The sequence below is a fragment of the Anastrepha obliqua genome, chromosome 2 (assembly GCF_027943255.1).
Source record: "Anastrepha obliqua isolate idAnaObli1 chromosome 2, idAnaObli1_1.0, whole genome shotgun sequence".
NCBI classification, from domain to species: Eukaryota; Metazoa; Arthropoda; class Insecta; order Diptera; family Tephritidae; genus Anastrepha; species Anastrepha obliqua.
Window position 1 is genome coordinate 30,736,826 of NC_072893.1, and position 20,907 is coordinate 30,757,732.

Sequence of the window (20,907 nt, forward strand, 5' to 3'; positions counted from 1 at the left end):
TTGATGCTACTCAACATCAATGGTGCATGGGCTTGTCTTTATTGATTTATATGTCGCAAGTAATAATTAGAAGTTGATGTTTCCTGTTGAAAACCCCTATACAAGTATATTTGTGCTGGATGGTTGTGCATTCGCGAGCTCAAGTTGCTCTCTTAGAAAAATACATACTTCAATTGCTTGGGCATACTTTTAGGCTAATCACATAAGTTACAGTATCAACGGAAATAAATATTTAATTGGGCAAGTATTAAATTTATACGCATTTAAAAAAATATGCAATCACCGAACTGTAAGCCTCGTGCATTTTCTCCATATAAAGAATGTTTCATAGTCAACCCCGACGGGAAAACAATTTTAAAAATTGAAGCGATTTTTTAGCCACTTCAAACTTGCACTGTCACCAAAATTAAACGGGTTTAACAACTGCATACTCGAAATTTTATTAAAAATTCTGATTAAAACGTATGCAATTTTTAAGAAAATTTTTTGATTTTTTTTTAATTTGCTCAAAGTTTGAAACTTATATGTTTTTTATTGCAGAATGACTATATTGGCGCTTAGATTGTTTGTTAGGAGTTTCTCAGGCTTCTTCAATGTGATAATGAGCCTTGATAATGTCCCAAAACTAGGTGTCTGAGTTTTATGCCGCTTCCTAACGGCAAATTATTTCCATAAAAGCTTCTCTCATGACAGACCTACACTCGGAAGTTTGCTATAGCTATTACAAGAAACCTTTTTCATCAATTATTGTCTCATTTCTCACAGTGGATTTCCGGGGTCCGGGGTCAACCAAGAGATATTCGTTCAGCATTGAGCATTCGGAAGTATTTCTGATATTGAAAGTCACTCGTTCACTATTTTGGCTGCAAAGAAAATTTCGCTTTCGGTTTAGATGCATCAATTACTGTAATTAAGTGGACAAACTGCATTGAAGGAATACGGTAGAGCTCTAAATGCTACAACATCGAATAATTTTGCGAGTACTGTTCGAAAATGTGCGAACATAATCAAAAGCTCTAATATGCAGGTTATCTGCTTTTCTCATTTTTTTTTTAACAATCTTTAACGGAACCCGTAAAGCAGCTCCAGTAGTCACAGCAGTCACATTTCACAGGGATTTTCATCGAAATTTTTTGGCAACTGCATTGAAATTCACTCGAAAGTGAATTACCGAATCCGCTCGATAATCATTTTTTTATGCTTCAGCGTTAATATAAGGCCTCTTCTATTCGCCAATTCTCTGTTCGCTATATCTCTGCTCGGCTCACTTGTCGAAAAATTTGCTTGTGAAAGCAACAACAAGGTTGTCGAGCAAGATTCGCCGCAAGCGAGTATGATTATACCTTACTAAACTTGTACAACTCACTATCTTACAAGCGCATGTATGTAATTTAAGGCAGCTCTATTCCCGCGTTGCCAATATACTTATGTTTACTTATACCAGTTGCTTCACCTATTCGTCACTTGTTAACGCTGGGTATGTTGACAAGACTGTTTAAAATAACAAAATCAACGTATTACTTCTTAGTAAAATAGTTTTATTTTTTTATTTTTTGTTTATTTTTTGTAATTTTTTTTTATTCAATTAAATTTTATTTTTTTTTATTTTTTTCTTTTTATTTTTGTTTTCCGTTTTTGTTAGTATACATTTTTTATTTATATTTAAAATTTTTTTTTTTTTATAATTATTTATTTTTTACTTATTTATTCATTTATTTTTGCCAGTTTAATTACATTTTTTTCTATTTTTTACTTTTCTTTCAGCTTTGTTAGTATAATTTTGTTTTATTTACATATTTAATTTTTTAATTTGTTATTTTTATTTTTGTTTTTTAATAATTTTTTTCTTTTTTTTTAATTATTTATTTATTTTTTATTTATTTATTTATTTTTTATTTATTTATTTTTCTTTCATTACTTTTATTTAGTTTAATTCATTTTTATTTTCTTTTTATTATTTATTTTTGTATTTTATTTATTTATTTATTGTATTTAAATATTTTATTTATTTATTTATTCATTTATATTTTTATTTACATTTTACATTTATTTATTTATTTTTTGCTATATTTTTTATTATTATTTATTTTTTAATGAGTTTTTATTTTTAATTTATTATTTAATTTTTGTTTTGTTTTTTTATTATATATTTATTTTTTTTCTTTAATTAATTTATTTTGTATTTTATTTATTCATTCATTTATTTATTATTTTTTGATATTTTTTTCAGTTTTTTTTCTGTTTTTAACTTTTTATTTTTTTTTGCATTTTTTTTAGTATGTTTTTTACATATTTAATTTTTTATTATTTATTTAATTTTTTTATTATCATTATTTAATTCTTTTTATTTGTTTATTGATTTATTTAATACACATCTAATTTTTTTATATTGTCTTAAATTTTGTTTTTAATTTTATTTTATTTTTAATTTATTTATTTTATTTATTTAATTTTGTTTTTTCTTCTATTATTTTTTTATGTATATATAAGGTGACTATTGTGAAAAAAGAAATATATATATATGTATATTTTATATAAATAAAAAAATAATAGAAGAAAAAACAAAATTAAATAAATAAAATAAGTGCCGTGTGGCAATTTGCACAGTTTAAAGGCCTGCCAAAGCAATGCTTCAGATTGTCGACCGCGCGCTCTAGAAACCAAATAACGATACAGTTCTATTCTTATTGAAGGACACAAATTCAAAAACTAGCATTGAAAACTGTCGATGGCTTCGTGATATTCAAAAGCAACGATCGACACGATAAGCCATCGATAGCTGCAGACCACCAGCTCATGCCACAAATACATCAACACACTTGCAATGGACTTAATAGGAAATTTTTTAGTGTTGAATATTGGGTAAATACTATTTACAAATTTAGTGAATACAAATTGGATCTAGATTCATATGTAGTTGAATTAATTTTTAAGTACATTTACATTTTGGTTTTAGTAAAATTTTGCAATTTTTGCCTATTCCGCACCATTCATAGTTGATTAGGTAATATTACACAGCCATACACACATAGGTACATATGTATATATGCATTGGGAGTGCAACAGTGTACATATAAAAAAATCGATAATCGCTTTTCCATCGGAATTAAAAAAAGGAAATATATTTTAAGCCTTTTTTTTAAGCTTTGAACATTTTTTTTAATTTTTAACACTTTACTGCCTCTATTAATACAGCGTTGAAAAAAAATTGTTATGAAAAAGACATATTAAAAGAAAAATAATGAACAAGTTTAATATTTTGCTTTTTTTTACCGAACCATATATAAAAACCTATTCTAAAGTATAGAAAACAGTTGAAAAGCGGCAAAATTATTATCCGTCGAAAAAGCTGAGTATATCGAATCCATGACAATATTTTTGTTTTTGTCAAAAAGTACTGCATAAAACAGCTATCGTTTTTTGAATATGAATCACGCGCACTTCAATTCTGCTTTTTCGCCCACTTGCACAAAAGTGAGGTTATATCGTATTGTCATAAAATCATAGACAATCTAAATTAACACTTGAGGGATTAAAATAGTTTGAATTAGTTTGTAATAGTTGATTTAGAAATACAATTGAACCAAAACTGTAATACCAAATATGAGCTTTTATGCGGTAAAGCGTCCGCCTCAAGACTAATAAAAAATGAAATAACTCAAAAATACAATAAACATAGTTTTGTAGAGCAGAAAGAGTTCTATCGAATGAAAACTTCCCCTTTGCCAAACACCTAAAACATCGTTGTAAAATTTAAACACGCTACCTTATTCCCCAACCCAATATAATCCTCCTTTTGGTCACATTTGAGTCAATTTTGGAAACTCTTCCAGTACCACTTTTTCGAATAAAGGAATGGTTTTCATTATATTTTTTCAATATATTAAATACTGTCGACTTAGGTTTATTTAAATTTCCGCGATTTGATGCACAATTTTACCTCCGGGATGGTATTTCACCATCAGTTCTTTTAAGGGGTTACATACGTCCAGCAGCGTCAAAAGGAAAACTGTTTTTAATAGGGATAACAATAGAAATAAATAAGAAAAAATTGTAAACATTGTTTATTAGTACCTAAACTTTATAAAAAAAACTATTTTAATTTTTCTTTACAAAAATTAGTATATAAAAAATTACACAAAGTACAATGAAAAAAGTTGCTCCACGGTGTGCATCATTTCCCCTTGAAATGTTGATGGATCAGTACAAACTAAAAAAAAATCTTGTAGAAAAAGTTGTAGTTATAGTCTGTCGAACGGGATTTATGAATTTCGAAAAATGTTGAAATTTACGGCATTTTGAAAAAAATATGGGTTTTACGTCACAAATGTCAAACTTTAATTATATATATAAATATATATAAATATATGTAATTGGCGCGTACACCCTTTTTGGGTGTTTGGCCGAGCTCCTCCTCCTATTTATGGTGTGCGTCTTGATGTTGTTTCACAAATGGGGGGACCTACAGTTTCAAGCCGACTCCGAACGGCAGATATTTTTTTTTTTTATGAGGAGCTTTTCCATGGCAGAAATATACTCGGAGGTTTTGCCATTGCCTGCCGAGGGGCGACCGCTATTAGAAAAAACTTTTTCTTAATTTTTGATCTTACACCGAGATTCGAACCGACGTTCTCTAACTGAATTCCGAATGGTAGTCACGCACCACACCCATTCGGCCACGGCGGCCGCCAAACTTTAATTATGTTTATACAATTTTTTAATAAAAATATCAAAAATCCGGCTCGTCAAACTATAGAAAAAGGACCTTCGAATATTTGAAAACAAACCGCTTCAAAAAATATTAAAAATTGTATGGGTTATCATGCAGACCGTGCCGGAAACAGTAGTTTCGAGAAAAACGAGTTTAAACTTTCCAGTGCAAAAGAAGGATAGCTACCTGTGCACAGCAAACTCTCGTCGGGTAGTTTCATTTTCTACCATAATTTTGTATCTATGAGGAATTTTTATAATCGAGTTCCACAGAAATACGCCTAAAACCTAAAAGAATAATAATCTGTAAAAAATTTATTTTTTTGAAAATTCTGGACGTATGTAACCCCTTAAATACTATCGACTTGGGTTTTTTTTAATTTCCGCAATTTGATGCACAATTTTACCTCCGGGATGATACTTCACGATCAGCTCTTTTAAATCCCTCGTTGTTTGCTCTATCCTCTTCACTCTTAAAAACTTGCAACGTCAATGGCAAAATGTGAGAAATAAAACTAACCTTTGCAGTTCAATTATGAAAAAAATTACGGAATACACCTATTTTACCAAACTATTTACAAAAATGAGGGTGTCCAACCTTTTGTTTGACTTTGAAAAATTATGCTATTGCCGTTATTACTTAATTAAACGGAGTTACCGTTAATATTAAAACAACAAATATGCATATTTAATTGTTAAAAACGAGATATATTCAACGCAAATGATTTCTTAAAAATCTGTGAATAATTTATTTTTTTATATAAATTTGAATTTTTTGAATATTGGCATCCCAGTTTTTGTTTCAGTTAACTATACACGTGCACCTACTATATATAAATGCATCTGAGTACTTTACTGTTTTTCCTACCCATGTAAAAACAAAATACTATAAAAAATATAAATTAAATAAATATACGTACCCATACATATACAGATATAAATAATGTACAAAGTGTTTGACGGTGGTGTAAGTCGAGTCTGTTAAGAAATTAAAATATTTTCTAACCAATAATGGCACACCCTAATGAGTGTAGAAAACCATACATATATTATGATATATTAATAATAAAAAATCATGTCTTAAAATTGAATTCCAATAAAGATGCACTAAGCGCGAAAAAATGTGAATAAAGAAAATCACAATTAACCAGGCAACTACTACTGTCTACATGAGAACACTTGCAGGCATACATACACACATACTCGTACAAATGGATAAGGTTTATAAAGTTCTTACTAAATTTACTTGTATGTATGTCATTTTCCGTATAATTTTTCTGCTTTAAGTGCTCCGAGGGGAAAAACTGTATAAACACATTAGAAAAATTTAAAGTAAATTAATTTAATAATTACGCAAACACACATACATACGTACATACATACATATATTCCGAAGCAAACTGATACGAATGTGCGCCATATATACCCACACATACAAGCAAATACATGCGCATGTATGAGAAATCGTTAAAATATGTAAATTACCTCTTAGTTGTATAATCGTAAATATAATAAAGGCGACTCATTTCCGAATGTCACACCTGGCTAATATGCATTACAGATATTAAAAAACAAAAACAAAAAAAAAAAACAAAAAAATATTATAGTTACATATATTTCGCAGATTATACATAACTAATCAACAAATAAATGAAATTGCATGTGCAAATAAAGTTGTTTTCTTTAATTTAATGGAATACAAGAAGCCGGTGACCACGAAAAGGGATATCCTCGTATCGTGTAAAGTGATTTCCCTACCTAGCCTGTTTTCCTGTTGTTGTTGTAGCAACATACATACATTGAGGTGTGAAATAAGTTTTTATTGATTTCAAAGACAAAATTGTTCAAAAATGATTACAATTTTAACATACATATATTTACTTTAGCTCGATATGATCACCTTTTGCCTTGACTATAGCCTTCAAGCGGTCCAAAAATGAATGTGATCTTGAGGTATTTTGGCCCATTCTCGTATAATTGCTTTTTTCAGCGCATCCATACTCGCATATTTTTTAGTCCTCACCTTGCTCTCCAAAATGGACCAGATGGAATAGTCCATCGGATTTGCGTCTGGCGGTGAATTCGAAAGCCATTGTGTGGGCGAAATGAAGTGTGGCACATGATTTTTTAACCATTCTTGGTTCACACGAGCTTTATGAGACGGTGCCGAGTCCTGTTGGTACGTCCATGGTCTACGACCGAAATGTTTGCGTGTCCACGGCTCTAAAGCAGCTTCTAAAACATTTTCCCGATAATAAGTCGCATTCACTTTGACACCAGGCTCGATAAAAACGATTGGAAAGCGTCCATCAGCGGTCACTGCGGCCCAAACCATTACTTGCGATGGGAAATTGCTTCGAGTGGCCGTACGTAGGCTCAAATTCTCGTATGAGCGTTCGGCCAAGTAAACATGATCGTTTTGAGTGTTTATGAACTGCTCAATTGGGAAATTTTTTTCATCAGAAAACACATTGTTAGTAAATTCGCGACGCTCGTGCAAGCGCAACAACTCCTTTGCTCTTTCGCACCGAACTTTTTTTTGCTGGGGTGAAAGATGGTGTGCTTTTTGGAACTTGTAAGCCTTGACCTTGTGCTCATTTTTCAATATGCGTCGAATGCTGTCTTGCGATATTTTCAGTTCTTTGGCCATTTTTCTTCCACTTCGACGTAGATTTCGTTCAAGTCGAGCCTTCACTTTCCGAACCATTTCTGGCGTTGTTGCGGTTTCCCTTGGTCCACCTCCATAGCGTTTTGCAATGCTACCAGTATCATTGTAACGTTTTATAGTGCGATACACAAACATTTTATTCACTTTGAGGTGACTGAGCTCACGAACAATGGCTGGTTGTGATCTTCCAGCCAAATATAACGCAATCACTTTATTACGTTTGAATTCCATCACACAAAAAAAAAACAAACTGAGACGCTAATGCTTTTGATGGCTTATAAACAATATATTGAACGGTCATTAGAACAACTTTGACGTTGACGTCATGAGCTGTTTTACAGATACAAGCAGTGTGAAGTTGGTAACACTTCATATCGTTCACCCGTTCATATACGGAGAATGCTGTTGGGGTGAACGTCTTTGGCCGGATACACCGGGTCAAATCAAATTCAAAATAAGCAAGACTGAGCTAAAATAAAATCAAAAGGAGCTTTGCTTTGATAAGTTCGAGTTTATTTATTCAAAATAGTCCCCTCTGCCCTGGATACACTGTTTATACACATATAAAACCTTTTCGAAAGAGTGTTTCAGGTCTCTGACCGGAATGTCGCTCTCTGACGGACTCAAAACGTTTTCCTTTTATGGCCAAATGCAATTTTCCGAATAGGTAGAAGTCACAGGGAGCCATATCAAGCGAATACGGTGATTGATTGATGGTTAAAATGCGATTTCTAGTCAAAATATCAGTCACAACAGTAGATCCATGAGATGGTTCATTATCACGCATCCTCCTTCGTGGTATGCAGGGCAAATTCGACGAATGCAATGCGACAAACGCTTCAAAACGACAAGATAGAAAATTGCATGAACGGTTTGGCCCATTGGCACGAACTCTTTGTGGACAATTCCCTTGGAATCTTAAAAACAAATGAACATCAACTTGATTTTTGACTTCTTCAAACGCGATTTCTTGAGTGGTGGTTCGTCTGGAGCCTTCCATTTGGCACTTTGACCCTTAGTTTTAGGTTCATGCTGGAAACACCACGTTTCATCACCAGTTAAAATGGAAGGAAGTTCTCGTCTTTTCTTGCCTCTTTAATGAGGTCTTTCGAATGTTGAATTCTGAGTAATTTTTAGTCCTCACTTAATTTGTGCGGAATGAAACGTGCACAGACCTTTCGTAAGCCCAAATGATCAGTTAAAATGCAATAAATCGATGTTTTGGAGATATTCAACTCCGATTCCATGAATGTCAACTATGATTTCGGTTCATTTTTAATAAATTTACGAACAATTTCAATGGAGCTTTCGGCTGAATGAACTCATCATGATGACGCTTTCCGCGCATGAATTTTTTTTAGGTATGGAAACGGATGGAAGTCTGGTGAATACGGTGGATGCTCCAATAACTCGAACTTTAATTACGGGATTTTAGCCATTGTCAAAATGCTCTTGTGACACAGTGTCTTGTCCTGATGAAAAATAACTTTTTTCTTTTGCAAAAAAAACCAGGTTTACAGCGCTTTTAGTCTCTTGTTTTGATTTAGGATCATGGTGATGGACCCAAGTTTCATCCATAGTGATGAATCGACGCACAAAATCCACTTTATCTTTTCGAAAACGCTCTAAATGTTTCTGCGAAAGTCGCATTCGGATGTGGTTCTATTCCATTGTTAGCGAATGCGGCACCCATTTTGCACACAGCTTTCTGAACCTTAATACTTCAGTCAAAATATTGCTTACCCTGCCCAATGCGAAACTTATTAAGGCGTTATATACAGTTAGAAGGCAGAAAAACAGTGAATTTTCCAGAATTTTTTCTGCGAAAACTTTTAAATTTATTGATCTAAAAATTTGTAACTGTATTTTAAGACTAAGTATTAGTAAAAATATTTATTTGGAAAGAAGCTACAGCTGATCTCCGGGAGCTCCTAACAAAAAAGACGTTTTGCGGTCACCACTATATCTCTGAACTGGATCCTCTGAAATTAAAAAACCAAACAGATTTCGTTAAAGGAATGTTATCTCGTAATTAATCGATGGAATAATCAAAATAATTTTTTTTGACAAAATGTCGGTTTCTCAAGAAAAAAATCGATTTTTGAACAAAATTTCGGCTTTAAATTTTTTATGAAAAAAGATATATTTATCGGTGAGAAAAAATCTTCGATTTATTACTAAAAATATGTTTAAGAAGCTCGTGTTACAATTTTAGACTAATCGTTTTTTGAGTAATGTTAGTCACTGGTGTTGTACCTTAACCCTTAACGGCCAAAAGGCCCCGTAATCGGGACATAGTACTTATGCGATAGAAAATGAAAGGCCCCAATCCGGGGACATGAAAAGAATTCAGTTTTCATTTCATTTATTTATCATGCTGTAGTTTTTTAACAAATATGGCAACTTTGTACATCCCTGGTTTGTTGATCTTATAAAATTACATCCTTATAAACGTTTCAGAATTTCATCTAATTTTCCGTCGTCTTATGGGCGAGTAATACAAAAAAGTTCTCGGCCGTTAAGGGTCAAGAAAATAAGATATTTTGAAAATTCTAACCTCTTAAACCACCTCAGATGTCAAAACTTATTGAAAAACCTAATAACTATGGGAATTCTGCAGTATCGATTTCAGCTACAGTAAAAGGAATACAGGAGATCTACCGTTAGATCGAAGTCTAAATTTTGTCGAAAGCCCCGACTTGTTCAATTTATTAAAGGCGCTAGCATCTGCATCGAATCACCTGGTCGACCTCAAAGTTGACTATGAAAGAAACTGGAAAAAAGTTGTTATTATTGTTATTGTAGCAGCAAAACATTCCCCATGCTGACGGACGGACAGTTCTTGGTCGGATATAATGTAAATCCGGGTCGTTCCGGTAACGTAGAACCGACTGTCTGGAGTGAACGTTAAAAAGTTGTAGTCCCATTTGGCTCTGTCACCCCGGTACTTCAGCTTGTAACAACACCGCAAACAATTTTCACAATAACTTACACGTGGGGCATTTCGTTTCCAGTTAATTTCATACCGAAGGTTATAATATTATTTTTAATACATTTTTTGCATTTATTATTTTATTTGTTTATACAATTTATATATATTTTTTTTTACAATATACAAGTATGTTTTCATGTATACAAGATAATTAGTTGCTAAGCCTGACTTTTTTCTATTTCATTGCATAATTTAAGTTTCAGAATTTCATAGCATTTTTCAAAAGCAAATTACAACAATAATTTTATATGGGTATCCGTAAATAAAACCTGGGATATTTATCGCTGATTTGAAAATCACAAAGTATCAGCTGCATCTTCTCCAGACGAAAAGTTCGCGCTACCCTACGCGCCAGTTCTGGCTAACTCAGACGTATTTCAAATTTTTTTGTTTAAAATTTAAAAAAGCACTTACGGAAACGAAGATTTTTGGACTACAGTGAGATGGAGACAACGACAACCAAGCGTAGAAAAAAATGTTTAAGAGAAATCTAAATAATTTGTTTCGTTGGTATGAAAGGCAGTATATTCACATTGACAAATAACAAATATAGAAGCATAATTTTCATTTATTACACACCTGAAGTCGCAAACTTATCATACAGGAATGAACACAGCTGATCCACACGCCGAGCAGATATGCGAGGGTTGTGCACGCTTTTCTATGAATACCCTTTATGTAAATTATATATTTGGAATAAGCTTAGTGCGTAATTAGCTAATTTAAATAATAAACTAAACAAAACAAATCAGATATGCTGCAGTTCACTAGCTCCATCCGCTTCGAATTAATTGCCCCCAGCACCAATTTACAAATACATACACACATAACTTAGATAACTGCAAATTATTCAAGCAACAAAAGCAGATACTACAATATTACAAAGCTTTTGGAGGAAAATTTTAGTTTATGCTATAGAAGATCACCATTTAATACACTAAAGAATTGTTTTCGCACCTACACACCTAAGACTAATATGTATTTAAAATTGTATAACAACATTTTTGCTGGATTCCAACCAAGTGCGTATGCACATATACATATATATACTATATATATACATATAAATGTATGCATTGCATGTGCATACAGTCATCAAATAAAATACAATACATTATCGTACAAATGGAATCGTCTCGGCAATATTAAATATTTCTATGCACAGTCAGGCGTACGTAGGTGACAACACACCGGCTATACTCCCGTTGTCATCATTAACTGTTGTTGTTGTTGTTATTACTTTATCTACAAATAAATGTGGTTTATCCTTTCACTTATTTTATATTTTTACGAGCCAAATTGCTCTTTGGCTTGATCGATTGGTCCGAATTCATAGCTACCACGCCCATCGAACTGCAAATAGTAGTCGTGATGCGTCCACAGTGATTTGCGATGGGACACCGTGAATAACGTAATGCCTGCTTCGCGACAATAACTATACATTTTACCCTCGACATCGACTGACACCGCACTGGTGCATTCATCTAGAATGGCGAACTGTGGACTGTGATAGAAGAGACGCGCCATGGCAATGCGTTGCTTTTCACCACCCGACAAAACATCTATCCAATCCTCAACGGCATTCAAACCATTTTCACGCTGCTCCAAATAGGTCAGCTGCACAATATCCAAATATTTCATAAGGTCTTCGTCGCTCTTACCGCTGCGCAACATTTCATCGCGCGTATGTGGGTAGATTATCTATGGAACAAAAACAAAAAAAAAGATGTATATTATTTGCATACCCTTCGCAAATTGTGAGTGTAGCACATACCTGATCGCGCAATGAGCCCAATGTCATGTATGGGCGTTGGGGAATATAGAAGAGTTTACCACGTGGCGGCTTGGTCAACTTACCACCCCACGTGGGCCACAGCTCACCGAGTATGCGGAATAAACTAGACTTGCCACAGCCGTTTGGACCACAAACCAAGACGTTCATGCCCGATCTGTAAGAATAAATAAACATTTATGAATAGTTTTTCAAATTGCACTATTTGGAGGCGCACTCACTTCACTTCGAAGGTCAGCTCCTTGACCAGCACATCGCCGTTGGGTGTAACAAGCGGCACTTTTTCGAATCTAATGATATTATCAACGAACGTCATAATGCCCTTATTTGGACCAAAGCCATTATCGCCATTCAGTATATTATTCACCATTGTCCGTTCGTAACGTCCTTTGTTCAGATCACTCAGCACTTTGATTAATTCGGTCATGCGCGCCGTGAAGCCTTGAAGTGAAAATGAAGAGTGCAGAAGAGCGCACTTTGAGTATCATACAAAAATGTTAAGAAGCTACACTACTCTAAATCTTACCAGCCAAACGAGACATTTCACGTCCAGCCAATACCAAGCGACCTATGGCCTCGGCCAACTTCACCAACATCCGGCCATAAGTGTAGTAGGCCTGTGAAAAAGAGCAGATTGTGAAGTGAAGTAGTACACGATTTCAAAATCAGATTGCGTGAAGTACGCAGTAATCTCAAAGTTAAGATGATAGACGAGTCTATCGCACCACCACCGCGATTCAGATTGAATCAGTGCTAAAGTACACACCTGCAAACGTTGACCATTTTGTTCGCCCGAGAGCAAGGGATGATTTTCCGAGAAGAATGGAATGGATACCGCATAGAATCCAACAATTGAGGCAAAATCTAAACATAATAAAAACCCACAATAATCAATAAACTCAAAAGAGGTGAAAGTAACAAAGTAAATCTTAAAACGGTATACTGATTTTAATACTCACATTTTCCCACAATATTATCGACAATGCCCATGCTAACGCGGAATTCCAGGAATTTACGCAGATGTGCACGCAATTTCGAATAGCTGGCCAGCAGCGTAAGCTTCTCGCGTGTATTGCCCTGATAGAAGGCGACCTCTTCGGAATTGGTTATGAGGCGACTATTGACATAACGGAATTCACCTTCCAATTTCTGCTCTTCAACAGTGAGGCGTCCAGTTGGACGTCGAAGTCGTGTTAGAACGATGCCAGCGAAAAGCAAATACAACATAAGTATTGAAGGTGTCTGTAAGTGTGAGAAGAAAAGGTGTGGAATAAAAATATAATAAATATACAGCCGTTGAAAAATACTTAAGGGAACCCCCGGAGGTCTAGAAGTTTCAAGAAAAAGATTTTTTTTTTATATTTCCAATGGCTTTTAAGAATATACCGTGAAATTTCCATACGGAGACTCCCAATATTATAGCTTCTACAGCTTCTACACAACATCAATGGCTATCGCCCGTACTAGAATCATATTTTTATTTCGTTTTTTTTTATTAAAAAAGTAAAAAAAAAAACCCTTTTTCTAGAGTGTCAAATTTTTTTTATTTTTTATTCTACTACGGGATATAGGCACAGTCATACTGATTAATAATTTTTTGGTTTTTGTGTTTCAGATAAATAGAAGAGCCAAAATGGACAACACCGTCCAGGTCCAATTTTTTGGGAGCGTCAACTTCAGCGCCATTTTGAAAATTATTAAAATTGAAAAAAATTTAATTTTTTTTATGTGAAAGAAAATTTCTGAAAATACCCTCAATTTTCGAGCTCTAGACTACCCTTAAAAACGATGCATGTTTTATCGAGTACTGTGCAGTAACGGTACTTTTTGAGTTGGAATATATTTGCTGTGGTCACATTGATTGAAATGCGTTCATTTAACTAAAGGGGCTTCCAATAAGAGGTGTATTTTGATATTCAAAGAAAAATGCTATTTTTTAATATAAATGATCGGATGTTTGATTCATTATAAAGAGGAAGGTATGCCGTTAATAGTGGAAAATAACATCAGGCAAATGACCACCACGACCACGCTTACAGGACAATATCTTTTTCATGAAATTTTCCGTAACCGAATTGCAAAGTGGCTGCCCTATGTCCTCCAGAGCCTCACGAATTCCATCTTTGAGGTCTTGAATCGACCCTGGGCTGTTGTCGTAGAGCTTCTCTTTCACTTGGCCCCAAAGAAAAAAGTCGCAAGGTGTTAAATCACAAGATCGCGGGGGCCAATTGTAATCACCTCTTCGAGAGAAACTTCTCCGGTAAAAGATCAATGGTTTCGTTGCGCCATCTTGTTGAAAATCAACTTCGTCCAGATCGATACCATTCAATTCCGGCCATAAAAAATTGTTAATCATCTCTCCTTTTTAACACCTAACACCTGTTATTCGAAAACCCTTTATTTCTCTTGAAGTGTTCGCATTGATTTTTTGCGTTTTAGTAGGGGCACTGACATTTGTGCGAGAAATCACCTTAGGAACGAAGTCCAAAATTTTGTGAATCGTTTTCTGTAAAAAATAAGACGATCTTATGCCCATAGTCCCTTTTTGACAGATATTTTCCTTACCGATGGGTTCAAGAATGAAAAAGGTTCCGGAGCCAACTGGTACTTAAACGATAGTAATACGTATCATCACGCTATGGGAGGAAAATTTGTTCTCTCAAACTCGAGGATATTTTTAGATTTGCCAAAAAATCAGGGAAATTCTCACAGGACTAGCTATCTCTGTCTCTGTTTCCATTCTATACTCTTTCTTTCTCACTTCTCTCCTTTCCCCCTTGACTATCTCCCGTTTTGCTTTCCAGAGGTTGTTAGCCGGAGCGTTTTACGAGTTACCATTCTCTTCGAGCAGCATTCGACCCCAAGTTCGTCTCACCAATCTTAGAGCACGGAGGAGGCCCAATAATGGTGTGGAGCTGCTTTTCGTGGAACGATGTCAGATCAATTATTCGTATTGATGGGTGATACGGGTGCGGTCAAGTACGTTCAGATACTTCAAAATGTTAAGGTCGCATTACACTTTGACATTGACATTTGCGGAAGAGAATTTATGGGTGTTTTAGAAATTTCAACAAGACAATTCTCCGAAGAACACTTCTCGTGTGGCAAAATGTTTTTCAAAGATAATTTGATGCCTGTTTTGAATTGGGCATCTTCGAGTGCCGACTTACAATATAATAGAATATCTTTGACACTCGTCTTCTTGATTGGCGCGATAACTGCTCACGCGATTTTGGCCGAGTTTAACAAAGCAGTCGTTTATTTCTCGTGCTAACCGTCACCAGTTGGACACACCAGGTCCTTTTCCACCTGATATTTCCAACGCAAAAGAGGTCTTCCTTTTCCTCTGCTACCACCAGTTGGTACCGCATCGAATACTTTCAGAGCTGGAGCGTTTATATCCAAGCGGACGACATGACTCAGCCAACGTAGCCGCTGGATCTTTATTCGCTGCGCTATGTCTATGTCGTCGTAAAGCTCATACAGCTCATCGTTCCATCGTCTGCGATATTCGCCGTTGCCAACGTGCAAAGGTCCAAAAATCTTTCGCATAATCTAATTTAATAATAATTTTAATAATTCGTAAACTCCCAAAACGATAGGGTTTATTAGACCGACCGTTCATACGAGAATTTGAGTCATCGATTGACCACCAGGAGGCAGCACCCGCCACAGTTAATGGTTTGGGCCGCTGTAACCGCAGATGGGCGCTCTCCAATCGTTTTCATTGAGCCTGGTAAATGCGAAATATTACCGGGAAAGTATCTGAAGGTTGCTGCGAAGCCGTGGACAGGCAAACATTTCGGTGGTAGACCATGAACGTTTCAACAGGACTCGGCACCATCTCAAAAAGCTCGAGTGAACCAAGAATGGCTAAAAAACAACGTTGCGAATTTCATGACGTCCACACAGTGGCTCTCAAATTCAGCAGACGCGAATCCGATGAATTATTATCTTTGGGCTATTTTGAAGAGCAAAGTCCGAACTAATAGATGCACCACTCTCGAGATGCTGAAAAAAGTCATTGTCCGCGAGTGGGCCAAAATACCTGCAAGTCACATTCGGGTAGCTTGCGGCCTTAGTCAAAGTAAAAGGTGGTCATATCGAGCAAAAGTAAATTGATTCTTAATTTTGTAATATTTTCACACATTTTTTACTTTGAATTGAATAAAAGTAATTATCCAAACTAAATTTGTGGCCTTTTTAATTGGTTACACTTCGAATGCCGGACCCTGTACTTTTAATACTTTTTTCTTTCGCCTGCATTTTTTATGATTTTGCTATTATTTTGTTTCGTTATTATGTTTTTCTTAGAAAAAAAAAGACTGATACCGATTGAAAACATTTTAAATTTATAAAATAAAATCTAATAAGCAAAACATTTAGGTGATTCTATTGAAAAAAGTCTCAAATGAAGAGAACTGGGAGTCGTACTTAAGTATTTTGCAACGGCTGTATGATATATGTATGTATGTGTGCGCTCTTGGCATCAATTAGTATTTTACCTTGCCACCCAGATTGACTGTCAAACGGTAGACATAGATGAATATGTCCAGCACGGGTTTGCTAATATTCGAATACAGATCTGTGGCGCTTTCACAGAATTTATCGATGTCAGTGGTAAGTAACTGATCGGCGTTCGCTATTCTATTATCTAAATTGGACATTTTATAATATGTATAACCGCTGTGAAAAGAAAGAAATGTTATTAAAATTGCCTTGCTTCATACTCAGTTTTTCTCCTTGCAAGTTTAGCTGCGGCGAGTTTCTAAACCAAATTTAGCACTGCAAAATTGCATGTTTCCACTTGGCTTAGCTGGAAGGCAGCTAGCAGCAAACTTGCGCTGAAAAAGTGGGTATTAGAATATTATTTATTCGTTTTGCTAATTACCACAAGTACTGATTGTACAAATGATGAGTTAGATTTGTTCGGAATCTCAATTTTAATTCGCCCAAGCTCCATTTTAGGATATTTGTGACAACGGATATCTGTTGAAAGTAAAATAGAATATTTCATTTTATTAGTTAGCTTGGGTAATTCTGCAGGTTGAGTTATTCGTTTTCACTCTGGCCCAGTACTACTCACCATTGGCAGTGCGGCCAGATATTTTAGCAGTGCCGATTTGAATTTATCTTTGTTCATGTGAATGATTGTGCTCTCCACGACGGTGGCATTCTGTATCATCCAAATATCACTGACAGAACGACCGATTAGCGAGGCGGCTACCAAAAATAGCAAACCACTTTCCACACTCCAAAAGCGAGGTACGAGAATTGCTAAAAGTAGAGGAACAAAAAAAGAGTTGTCTTGATTTTAGTAAATCATTAGCATGGAATATACTGATGTAATAACACTGTGCTACAATAAAAATTATACAGAAAAAATTTCATATGCACAATTATAGATTTTATACAGCAATGCTGCATACTGAGTTTTTCATTTGCTCATCAAATTAAATTTTTAATGGACTTTCATAAAAAGTAAAGTTTTATATTGCGAACATGAGTTCATCTTCATCTCCCATTGGAACATAAGGCCTCAAAAAAGCATTTCCAAACGATCATGTTTTTGGCGGACAATTTTTATTCTTTTCGATTCGTACGATTTCCCACATTCATCGATTTCTTCTTGTAACGATTTCCTCCATGTCCTCCAGTCTTAACCGGGCCCCTGGGGGTACGGTATACTAGACAGGGCTAGTTTACTGGGGCGGCAGCCCTTGGTCGGGAAAAAACCCGAGTCATTCCGGTGACGTAGAACCGGCTGCCATGGGAATGGAAGATAGCCCCTCTTGCGGTTTCCTTGCGGGTTCTAATCAAGAGCTTGTTGGCGAACCTCCGTAGCATAACTTCTGCTCAAATATGAACGAGACGAATTTAACGATGGAAATTCAAGTTGAACAAAGAATTTGTTTGAAATTTTGTTATTCCAACAAAATTTCGGCTTCAGACGCCTTAAAAATGTTGCAGACAACCTATGGGAACTCTACATCGGTTGAAAACTTGCCTCATGAACGTCGTCCAGCAACATTAGTAAACGACGAAAATATCGGAAAAGTAAAGAAAATTGTGCTTGAAAATCGCACAAATCGCAAAATCGGTTAATGCTGAATATTATTTAGACGTTTTAAAGCGTTTGCGCGAGAACATTGGTCTTAAAAGGAAGGAATTGTGGGAAAACAAGTCATGGTTCTTGCATCACGATAATGCACCAGCTCACACATCACGTCTTGTTCGCGATTATTTGAACAAAAATAATGTTAATATCGTTCTGCAAGCACCGTATTCGCCTGATATGGCTCCATGTGACTTTTTCCTGTTTCCCAAGCTCAAGTTGCCGCTCCGTGGAAAACATTTTGAGACAATTGAAGTCATAAAAGAAAATTCGAAGAACACACTCGAGCTTGACTTGTTTACAGTAGCACAGAAAACAAACTATGTGACATATCACGCTGAAATTTGCCATGTAAGCTTATAACAGTCCTACCAAAAAACAAAAAATTTATTTTTGCCATATGTTATCCGCGGACCGTTTTATTGATGTCTCGTTCATATTTGAGCAGAAGGTATTATCGTAGTATATGGCCTATTTATCTTCATTTGTGTAATTTGAGAGAGTTGGCCTTGGGTTCTAAGTTGCACTTTTTATATGAATCATCATTGCTGATGACGTTTGGCCACCACACCTTGAGAATACCCCGGAGACATCTGTTTGCAAAGCCTTGAATTTTTACGGTTAGATGGTCGGTTGCAAGCTAGGTCTCGCATCCATGAGAACCATACCGAGATGACGTTTGATTTGACGTCTATTTTTTGTTTGGACAGATATTTGTGATAAGTTCCAGATTTGGTGCAGCTGTGCGACATATGCGCCAGTTGCTTTATTTATTCTGGGCTGACCATTAGTTATTCTTCTTCTTCTTAATTGACGCGATAACCGCTTAAGCGAATTTCTTTCTCGTGCTAACCGGCGCCAGTTGCTGCACACATCAAGTTCTTCTCCCTCTGACCTTTCCAACGTAGAGAAGGCCTTCCCTCTTCCTTTGTTACCACCAGCTGGTACCGCATCGAATACTTTCAGAGCGGGAGCGTGTTACAGCATACAGTTACATGAGCTCAAATAATTTAGAGATGATGGAAAAGTGTATTTTGAACTTTATACTGTCTGTTTGCATACTAAAATTATTTACTTCCTAAATGTCAAATATGATTGATACGACGCTATTTGTGGAAATTATAAGTCTTCCAATAGGATGATTAATTTTGCGCCATCCCATTATCCCTTTTTGGATTTCAGAACAACTTGGCTTCATCGATTCCCCAGTCAATTGTCGACTAGGATAGGTTAGCCAGGGTGCTTGTCTAAGACAAGACATTCGGTGGCCCTAAGACCCATTGTAATACCTGCATTTGATTTCCATCCCCTAACTTAGTTGCTTAAACCACTTGGATCTTTTTAAGAAGTGAGATCTGGTCCCTTCAGTGAGAAATTTGGCAAATTTCTCAGGACTTCAAAGAAATAATCGGCGGGGGCTGTCGAGAAGAATGAAGACGTATTGTAGAGGAGACAATGATCCACCCCAGACTGTAATGCCAATATAATGAGTCCAGTGCCTAGATCGCCTGCAGTAACAACAAACAAAAAGATACAGCCAAGGAGCATTTATTGTTGTTTTTTTAACAGTAATAGAAGCCCAGTCAGTGTAGGGTATATCACCGGTCATCTTCGTCTGGCTCATCTAAAGGTAGGCCCAGGAAACAAGCTGTTTCGACAGGTTGGCTCCAGAGGGAGAGGGGTGTTAGATGAGTAGGTTTAAGGGGGCATGTGAAGAGGTCGTTAGTGTCGTGCGGAGTATCTTGACATGCCGGACATATGTTTGTTATGTTGGGGTCAATTCTGGATAAGTAGGAGTTCAACCTGCTACAGTATCCAGAAACGTAGTTGTACCAGTGTTACACGTGTCTCACGGGGAAGCTGGACCTCTTCATCTGCAATAGGTGGTGGTTGGTCTCCGATTACGGCATTCACAGGGGCGGAGCTTAAGAAGGTGGTGACGGTCTCCCGGTGAATGCCGTTTATTGACTGTCTAAATACTGTCTGGTCCAGTAGATTTCTGTCAGTTTTGTCTTGGATCTCGTCGGTATTGTTTAAAAGGTGTCTCCTGACTCGCTTAGGAGGCGGCTCTGGCTCAAGCAGGTGTCTGCAAGGATGAAACCTGCGGTAGCATCCCATCAGGAGCTGCTTGCTGAGCAGTTTATTGTGCTCCATTACAGGGAGCATCTGTGCCTCGTTGTGAAGGTTTCAACACCCAGGGGACATCAGGGGGCACCTGGTCGCTGTCCGAATGGCAGTAATTTGGCATGTCTGTATCTTTATCCACTGCGAGTCACTTGTTCCAGGCGACCAGACAGGCGCATCATAGTTTAGAACCGCCCGACCAATTGCCTTAAATGTCGATAGCAACAGTTCTTTGTCTTTGCCCCAAGTGCTGCCGGCCAGCGATTTGAGGACCTTGTTGCGATTTTGGATCTTAGTGGCAATTGCGGTTGTATGCGTTGAGAAGGAGAGCAAACTGTCAAAGGTCACACCAAAAATTCTGGGATTGTTTACCTTCGGAATTGATGTGTCATCGATTTTTACTCTGAGGGGCAGTTTGACCTCCTTTGTACAGGTGGTAGAGAGGGTTACCGTGGATTTAGCGGGGGAAATTTGGAGATTTCTCGCAGTGAAAAAGCGAGAAAGGT

General features: G+C 36.1%; 1 protein-coding gene across 3 annotated transcripts in view; it reads right to left on the reverse strand.

The window, feature by feature from the left end:
- Positions 1–10,418: 10,418 nt before the first annotated feature.
- Positions 10,419–20,907, reverse strand: part of LOC129237235 (ATP-binding cassette sub-family D member 3) — a 56,532-nt gene continuing 46,043 nt past the window's right edge. For all 3 annotated transcript variants that reach the window (XM_054871820.1, XM_054871819.1, XM_054871818.1), the window contains 9 exons: positions 17,249–17,439; positions 17,054–17,151; positions 16,668–16,848; positions 13,122–13,404; positions 12,929–13,026; positions 12,689–12,779; positions 12,384–12,603; positions 12,145–12,319; positions 10,419–12,071 (listed from right to left, as the gene is read on the reverse strand). In XM_054871820.1, coding sequence (XP_054727795.1) covers positions 11,658–12,071; positions 12,145–12,319; positions 12,384–12,603; positions 12,689–12,779; positions 12,929–13,026; positions 13,122–13,404; positions 16,668–16,848; positions 17,054–17,151; positions 17,249–17,439 — 1,751 coding nt within the window. In that variant the 3' untranslated portion in view covers positions 10,419–11,657. The remainder of the gene's footprint in view (positions 12,072–12,144; positions 12,320–12,383; positions 12,604–12,688; positions 12,780–12,928; positions 13,027–13,121; positions 13,405–16,667; positions 16,849–17,053; positions 17,152–17,248; positions 17,440–20,907) is intronic.